General features: G+C 42.2%; 1 protein-coding gene across 1 annotated transcript in view; it reads right to left on the reverse strand.

Annotated features, from left to right (window-relative positions):
• Window positions 1–4,723: 4,723 nt before the first annotated feature.
• The window catches only part of ERCC8 (ERCC excision repair 8, CSA ubiquitin ligase complex subunit), a 40,862-nt gene continuing 36,189 nt past the window's right edge, over window positions 4,724–9,396 (reverse strand). Inside the window, exons 11-12 of the mRNA XM_019532117.1 lie at window positions 7,620–7,706; window positions 4,724–5,509 (exon numbers count right to left, since the gene is read on the reverse strand). Coding sequence (XP_019387662.1) covers window positions 5,441–5,509; window positions 7,620–7,706 — 156 coding nt within the window. The 3' untranslated portion in view covers window positions 4,724–5,440. The remainder of the gene's footprint in view (window positions 5,510–7,619; window positions 7,707–9,396) is intronic.

The raw sequence follows: 9,396 nt of genomic DNA on the forward strand, positions 1-9,396 counted from the left end.
ACATTAATCCAATGATATCTTCAGGCTTTGTAGCAGCAATGTAGGAGGCAACAGCAACTGTAATTAGCTGTTGAGTAATACAAGACACTCCCCTTACTGCCACAAAGCCTGAGAACTCTAGTTTCTGCCATATACCTCCCACCTGTTGGTATAATCTCATTTCAAAAAATTTGCACTCACCCAGGGACTGAGATCACTCTACATCCTTGATAGAGTATATTTGCTAAAGAATAAGTAGACACGTAGGGCCAGATCCTATACTGCCTGTTAGACAGCAAGTAGATGTTTGTGCCAAAGACTGATTTTATTTCTCCTTGCTAAAGTATTGACATCTGTCTGTAACACACCATTAATTCATCTTTAAGATTAAGTCAAAAAATCGATGAGAAGAATCCTCCCACTTCCAGCATTAATGTTACATCTGAGACAATCAGGGTAGATTAGGATTGTACTTTACTGCTTCAGTCCACACATATGAAATGTGAAAAATGATCTGACCCATAGACAGAATAGCTTTTTATTACTGTAAGTGCATTTTACATGGCAATGTGTCTATTGACACTTATGTGACCTGAACTAAATGCCATCCAAATCCATAGAAATCATCGACTTAAGTGAGATTTAGGTCAGACCCTGGAGAATAACTTTCAGGTGGCCTGTTGGATTATGTCTTTACTATATGCTGCAGTATATTACAAAGATACCCAAGACAACTTTAAATGAGGTAGCTCCAGTAGTGGAAGCAGCATGGAAGTCAAGTTTGCTTATCTGCCCTACTTTACAGACCAAAGATTACTTCAGTGAATACCCATCATACATGTTTTTTGTTGTTCAAAAACTTGTTTTTTCAGACTCATACTTATTTTCTAACAATAAGAACCAGCTTTAAAATTGTATAGCCATTATTTTTTGGGCTACTAATGTAGTTATAGCCTTACCAAAATGACCTCCTTTCATTTTGATTAGAATGTTTCACTAATTTCAATAAAATTGTTTTCAAATTTATTAAACTAGAGCTGACTAAGGACACTACTCACAATGCCAGGGAAGCTCAGGGTCTGTCGTAATAGAGACAGATCCTATCTTGCAAGGTGCTGAGTACTTTTGAAGTTGGTGGAAACTTGAAAGCTCTCACTAGTTTTTCAGCTCTTGCTGCCTGGTAAATAAAAAGCCAATAATTTATTTTTTAATAGGGGTGGGTTTTTTATGCAATAGTATCTATGTTGCAACATACAAGTGAATAATATTGCATTCTGCCAACTCAGTTATCTTATTCTTGTTTGGACACGTTCCTGGTTTTCAGCTTAATAGTACATTTGTAACAAGGAAGATCAATTTAATATACTGATTTTAATCTTTGCTACGGTCTGTGAGAACTTATTGCAAAACTGTTCTACTGGGGTTAAAGGTACTGAATAATTTTCCCCCTCACATGTAGTGAAATAAAAAGGTTTGTGATCTGTGGACTGGACAGATTTGAAGAACACAGAGGAAATTTGCTCCAGGGCTTAGAGGTGTGGTTTGATTTTTAAAACTGGAAACCAAACAAAATACTATTTATTTAATTGCCATTGTAAGTTTCCTTCCAAACATAATTGCAAGAAATTAAATAATAATATGGAGCCTCACATCCTCTTTGGCTTCTTTGCTATGAAAAATCTGAATAGTTTTAAGTATATCAAATCTCCCTCACCTGGCTTTACTACAAGCAGTCCTGAGAGCTTCAGAACATGGAAGCTTCAAACACTTGGTAGATGTTATACTTAGAGAGGCAATTAGTTTTAAATAGTAAGGCAATTGTGTCTTAAATAGTAACTTGGCCAGTCATTCAGGGAACTAATGACACTGCAGAAAGGGAAACCAACTACAAAATTATTATACAGATGTGTAATATTTTTGTTACCAATTTCCATTGAGCCTTAAATTGAATGTGTGGCACAACTTCACTGGAGTCTCCAACCGTCCTGGTGTGGTCCCCAGCAGCTGACCACTAGCAGCTGATTGTCAGCTGGTTCTGGGACCACACCAGGGATTGAACTGGCTCCAGCTGGCTGACAATCAGCTGATCACCCACTAGCTCCCAGGACTGCACCAGGGCTGTCTGGACCAGAATCCATTTACAGTACCTACTTGTGCATGCCCCAGTGTTCCTGTTAAAGTATATAGGCTGTTTATAATGGTGGGTTGCCAGAGCCGCAGTCTTCACCAAGGGTATATAATAAATAGTGAGGGGTCCTATAATTAAGCATCAGCTCACTTCTTATAGAAGACTGTACAAAGGAATACTTCCAGCAAGAGCTGATGGCATGTTTTTCCAACAACAACCACAATAAAACTTGTCAGAAAATGTTAAGTTTATTTTGTAGAAAATATTTTGAGTTCAACAAACTTCTGAATTCCTGGGGGCCTACCTCTTCTTGCCACGATGACCTCCAGAGGTCTGTTCCAGTCACACTTTTCTATGATTCTATGATCATCATCAGAGAAACTAACAAGATAATCATATTACTGAGAAGCTGCTGTCTGAGGAATTTCTGTTATGCAGGAAAAAATAATACTACAAAAGTAAGTTCAAAACCAAATCCACCCGCCCAGCTTTTTGTTAACTCTACTTAGAACTCAAATGAGGAAAAAAGAGCATTAGCGTTAAGGTATCCTTCACTGTAGAAGTACCCATAGTGAAATCAGTTCTTTTCAGGTAAATGGCATTCTTTCAGAACTAATACAACCCCCCTTCTGTAATTTGATCTGAGGTTCCAAACTCTTATTCGTTCCCTGGCTGTGGGCCAGAAAGGAGTCCAGTTGCATTTACACCATTCCCTTTCCTGTATTATTGCTTTATAGTGTTTAGGAATGTTAAGAAAATAGATGATGGGAGGACTGAGAAAAATCCTATAGGGAAGTCCTTCCCTGGGGATCTAGGAGGCGGCCTTGTAATGGACTGTAACATGTCAAAGCAAGAACTGCTGTTCCCAGAAGGCTGCTGGGCAAGAGAGGAAGTAGAGAACTGGGACTGCATGCGAAATGGCTCAGCAGTTGGAGAAAGGCAAGCAGCAGTGGAGACCTCAGCATCATCAGGTAGCACAGTTGACCCTGCAAAACAGCAGCAGCAACCCTGAGCGGGGAGAGGAGTTTCCCTTCAGTTTGCTAGGGGAGAGACTTTGTCCCTTGCTGTTACTACAGAGGTTGTACTGCCTTTAGGGAGGCACCACGTTTTGGGGTCCTTGCTCAGGATTGCTGCTGCTCAGGGCCACTGCTGCTCTGCCACTCAGGGGTTACTGCTGCAACTTCAAGGAGTGCCACTTGGGTCTGTGCCACTTGCTGCCTCTTGGGATCACTGCTTGCTGCCACACTGTAAGCACTGCAGGGATCACTGATGTTCAGTGGGGATTGCCATCGCCAGTTTAAGTGCACTTCTTGGGTCTCCACTGCCTCTCACCGTGCTCCAACTGCTGAGTCATTTCACAAGCAGTCCCAGCTCTCCTCCATTTCCTCTTCTCCAGCAGCCTTCTGGAACTGTAGTTCATTCTACAACATTACAGTTGATTCCAGTCTAAAAGACAGCTCAGAAGAGTGCATTTTCTTCCTTTCCGAACTTCTTCCCAAAAGTGCTCTTCAGAAGTGCCAGATTGCAGGGAACCCGCCAAGGCAATTTAAAAGAGCCCTGTTCTCCAGCTTTTGAGGTGTCAGAACAAGGCAACAATCTGCCAGGTTTTGGGGAACCCTGCCCTTGGGGCTGGGCAAGAGGACGCCCAGAGTCTTTGTTGGGGAACCGGGGCTGTTCCCTGCCAGATCCTGGAGATAAGGCACAGGGTAACGCTAATCATGTGATCATCAGGATTGGCAGGACTGACACAGACAGGCATTTGTGCAGTTGGGTTCTGGGAAAGTTTATGCCCTGTCCCTAAAATAGTGCAACTTGTCATGTGTATCTAACAAGGCATAACACAGTTTTGGCATGGCATGTAAAATTCCCTAACTGCATAACTGCCTTAACATCTGCCAGCAGCAACAGTCGCTGTGTTGAAGGGCTTACAATTAAACGAATATTGCAATACACCCCCCCACCCGGGCAAGTGACACTGACATTTTCCTTGAATTGTCTTACACAGGTATAAAACAAGCAAGAACTGTGGCACTGGGTTAACAAAAATAAATCCTAATCTGGGTTACAGAACCTCTGTTGTTAAATCTAGTTCTTATTTGAAGTCTCGAGGTATGTTGTGTTATTCTTAAATTCTGTAGCTGGAACCTTGAGAGACTGCTTGGAAAATGTTTTCAGTAAATAGTTTTCAGCCCTGAGAGTTGCAGAGAAAAGTCTGAAAACATTAATTCAAACATGAAGGCAAAAAAAATGAACAGAAAAATAAACCCATCCTTCATCTGCCTGAAAAGCATGACCTCTGAATTTGATCACTAGTTTGGAGTTTTTCATTTGTTTACAGAACACTTTTTGCCATCCAAAATTGTGTTCCTGCTTGAATCCCAATTGACTCAGCTTCTTCTATATCATTCTGCTGGGTAGGAGAGGCCATTCTTTAATCCAGAACGTGCTGAAATTCTTCCTAATCTACAGATTACAAGACACCAGTACCAACTATCCTTCTCCCAACAGTCAGACTCTTTGGCAATATCAGAAGCCAAACCCTTCAGTCACTGCCTACTCCTAGGCAGGAATTCTTCCCTCTCCCATTGGGGGTTTTGATGCAAGACAGGATACCAGTGGATCTTATGACCATATTTACAGGGGCATTTATTTATTTATGCAATTCATATGCTGCCCTTCCCAACAAAGGATCAGGGCAGCTTACAGCAAGAGAAACAAACGTAAAAGGGCAACCAGAAGTAACAAAACAAAATAAAGAGACCCACTAAGCAACACCATGGGCCCATTCTGACTACTAAACAGCTGCCCAAACAAAGTTCTTTCAGTGCTTCCAAAAGTACAGAGTCCAGGCTCAGGGCCTCAAGAAGAGAACTGCAGAGCTAAGGAGTGACTGTAGAGACTCCTGCTGTGTCTAATTTAATTTGTACACACCTGGAATTAACTCAGGTACTAAACTGATGGGGTTCATAGAAGCATCTAGACAGATACTCCCAATCTTGTCTCCTCCAGAGCTGGATCCTATAACTGTACCTGTTGAGAAGCTTCTGTGAGGCTGAGAGGCTCCCAAGAAACTGTGCCCAAAGTATTTGGGTGGGTGATGCTGAAAACATGAAAATTTAATATTATTTTAAATCATGGCAGGAAGAGAGAACAAATGTGAAAACAGTATAGTTGTAACTTTATGGAAAAAATGGTTTCTGAAAGGCTGAGTTTTTAGAAGAACTGAACAGAGCAGCTAATGACAATAAATACTTGTCTGATTCTGTAGATAAAGTCCTTCTTCATGAGTACAGTACATGACTTAACAGTTTTATATCAACAGCTCATTGAAATTCATCCTTCATCATCACTGCTGCTCCATGCATCTTCATAGGCTGGATTTAAGCTTTGTAGAGGTAGAGACTAAAAAAAAAATTTAAAAAACCCTCTCAGTCTCCTTCATTAAAACTGTGAGTGAAGAAATGCATTTAAGAATAAATACAAAGGCACAATTTTAGTAATTTCCTACACTACTTTTTGCAATCAATTATTCTCTCTACTTTTCACTGCATATTTTGTAAACAGTTCTTTGTCCACCTTGCAAATTAACACTATACTAGAACCATAAATTACAATTGAAAGCAATATTCTGCACATGGGTCCCTACTCTTTAGTCACATGACTTTTGGCACCTGGATTAGCAGCACCACAAATACTCTGCAAATACAAACTATTGCTGGGTGTGTATACAGATGCATTAATGTGCCTTTTCTGATGTGCATTAAATTTAGTACCTCCAATGTAAGGTACTAAATTCATGTACATTAGGCTGCGCTACTGTGCAGTAATGCATTTGCACACTTTTTTTAGTGATGCTTAATGTGCAGTAGACTATTTTACTGAACATTACCTTAATGTCAGTTTTTTACTTGATGCTTTAATGTGCAGTAAAATAGTCTATTGCACATTAAAGTGCATGTGTAGATGTGCCCACTTTCTATGGTATTTTTTGCTACTTATCTCATAAAGCCTTGTTTTTAACTACTTCAGGGCTCAACGGCACATAGAAGATTGTCTTCATGATGATGGCAATCCTTTAAGAACAATTATGCTTAGAGCTAATAGACATTTTTTCTGGTTTGGTGCCTGAATCAAAACTGGAAAAAAAATCCGTTCAGGTTGAGCTAAAAGACTTTATTGATTTATTTTTTTTAGAAACTTATCAATAGGGAAAAATAAAAAAAACAAATCAACACTGTCACACTACAATCCAAAATTTCATTTTGAATCAATCCATATAGTTCTGTTCAACTCAAAATGAAATGCTTTGTTTGGCTGTTAATTATTTAACCATTCTTAAAACTTAAAAAAGTATATCATACATTTGGGTTATGAAAAACAGTGTTTGAAAAAATGTCATTTCATCCTGAAAATGACAGAATGTTTTTGCTTTCAAAACCTTCTGCCCTGCCCTGCCCCTGCCATTTTTAACCTAACTTTTCACCGAACTTGACACCACTTCAAAGTGTCAGTCCTTCTAAACTTGCATTTATCAGCAAACATACCTACTGAAAAGAACTCATGCAGCTCTAGTGATCATAAGCAATTTATACTCATTTGGAAGATATTGTTGCTCAAACTTTACAATAGGAAGCAACAGTTAAGTTATGTACTGTAGCTAGCAGAGCAGTAAAAATACAGAAGTAGAAGCAACTTTAACAAACTTTACAAATACACAACACACACTCATTTGTGACAGAAAACAAATGTCCAGTATGACATCACCTCAGAAATATACGCTGTAAAACAGGGATGTCAAACTCATCCAGCCCAGTGGGCCAGATCTGGCCTGTGGGCCATACTTTGATGCCCTTGGAGTAAAAGAAGGCCAAACTAGATTAAACTTACAATAATATCTACTGTATTTAAAAAAACACAAACAAGTATTTCAAAATTTGTGCCACAGGATTCTAAGACCTGATTACAATCTGTTGTCCTATTAAAAGTTTCTTAGGAATTTGGGATTAGTTAACAGGCAACTGATTGTGCCAGAGCTGACTGTGTTTTAGGCAGACTCTTGAGCAAGCTTATTAAAAGCTTTCCTGATGTACTTCCAGACTAAAAACGTTTGAGTGTGAATAACCTGGATCCCTAATTTCCCTTGTGTGTAATGTATTGCTAATTATATATGTGAAGCATTGTAAACTCTGAGGGCCAAAACGTAGCATGGATTTTACACAGGTTAAAGTAAAATTTAGAGGACAGGAACAGAATGATCAGAAACTCTTTAAATAGATGAGATGCCAGTAGCCTGCAAAAGAACTGCCAATAGGGAACTCCAATAAATTGCAATACACTAAAGAAAATAGACACACAGCAGAAAAATAATGTAAAGAGGATGTGTGCGCAAGTTTCTTCTTTGCAAAGAATTTCTAATTACCTGTAAAAAAAAAAAAAAAAAAAAAGAAAAAAAAAAAAGAACCTCCTCCCTTCCCCACAAAGATAAAAATTACATGATTAAAATCACACAGACCTTTTCATTATCTTCTTCAGGAACAGGTTCTTGTAGAGCTGGCACCCAAGCTAGGATATTGCAATCTTTGCTACCACTATATAGTTCCTACAAGCAAGCAAGCAAAAATAACTTCTTTCAGTGACTACTGTACACTGAACTGTAAACACTTATGAAAATATGACACTGATTTCAAATTTATTGTCTGGAAATAAAGTAGGGGTGCAGTGATAAAGATTTTCTTGGCTGATACCAACAGCTGGTTATTAACCAGCCGTATCAACTGATATTGATCCGATAACCAATATTTAGTAATAAAGCTCATCGAAGGAGCTTTAGTTCAAGCACCCCCTCCGCCATTTATAAGTGTGGGGACGCTGATACAGGAGACACGGTGGCACTTTAATTAGAGCAGCTGGAACCAATATAATTTAAGCACCAACCCCCGATTCCCAGAGTACATGTAAGAGTGCTCCACACTAGTTACAGCCACTGCCCTTCAACTAGGGTTACCATATTTCCAGTATAAAACAAGAGGACACCTGTGGGAGGGAGGGAGAGGGAGGGGGAAGAGTTATGATTGGGGGGGGCAGTCAGATGCCTGTGCCCTGCCTCTGCCCCTCACTCTTAAGCCACAGTCCCCTTCCCCCCCAGCCCTGCTGCCTCTCATTCCTGACCCACAGTATTCCACACCCCAGCCCTGCCAGTGCCCTCACTCCCAATCTGCAGCCCCATGTCCTCCCTAACCCTGCTGGTGCCCCTCCCTCCCAAACCACAGCCCCCGTGCCCTGCAGCCCTGCTGGTACTCCTCACTCCTGATCTGCAGCCTGCTGTCCACCCAGTCCTGCCGGTGCCCCTCACTCTTGACCCGCAGCCTCCTATCTCCCAGCTTTGCCGCTGCTCCTTCTCACTCCCAACCTGAAGCCCCTGCCCCACCAGCCCTGCTAGTGCCCCTCACTCCCAACCCACAGCCCCCTAACCTGCCAGCCCTGCTGCCTACGCGGCTTGCAGGCGCATGCATGCCTTCTCTCTCTCTCTCTCTCACCTCCAAGCAGCTGCCAGGGCCTGAATGGACAGCACGTGATTCCCCTGGCAGCCAACCACCTTGCCCCACTGCTCCTAGCCCCAAGCAGCCAAGCTGCAAGTGCCCAGGAAAAGCAGAGGCAAAGCAAAACCTCGGACATTTGCTTGCATTTTAAAAATCTGCCCTGATAGAGGGCAGGGGGCTAAAAGGGAGGACTTGTTTGGGAAAACCTGGACCCCACCTCAACCCCAGCCTGGGGGCAGCTGCCTGAGCTTGAGGCTGTCCAGGTTGAGATGGTCTCTGGGCCAGGTTCCCCGCTGGTGGAAGAACCCTGCTGCACAGTGTGGGGAGTGGCTCTCCTGGCCCTTGCCAGGCTCTGTCCCCAGCTCCTGGGGCACAGACTCACAGGCACTGTGGGTTGAGTTGAGCCAGGCAGCTCAGGTCCACCTTCGCCCCCCACCCAGTCATGTCTGCAGCATTTGGCACCCTTTACAGCACCCGCCCCTGCTCTAGCCCACAGTCCATGCCATGCCAACACCAGGGATGCTGTGGCAGGTGCTCTGCTCCAGCCTGACTTGGTCTGGTGGTGAGGGGATGGGCGTGTATCTGGGGTCACTCTAGCTCTCAGAAGGAAACCCAGGTGTTCAGGGGCCACAGCCTCACAGGAACCCAGGCGTCAGAGTTTCATAGTTTGTAGGGTCGGAAGGGACCTGAGCAGATCATCAAGTCTGACCCCCTGCCATGGCAGGAAAGAATGCTGGGGTCAAACAACCC

This window comes from Crocodylus porosus, unplaced genomic scaffold (assembly GCF_001723895.1).
Source record: "Crocodylus porosus isolate Cpor-Errol unplaced genomic scaffold, CroPor_comp1, whole genome shotgun sequence".
Taxonomy (NCBI): Eukaryota; Metazoa; Chordata; order Crocodylia; family Crocodylidae; genus Crocodylus; species Crocodylus porosus.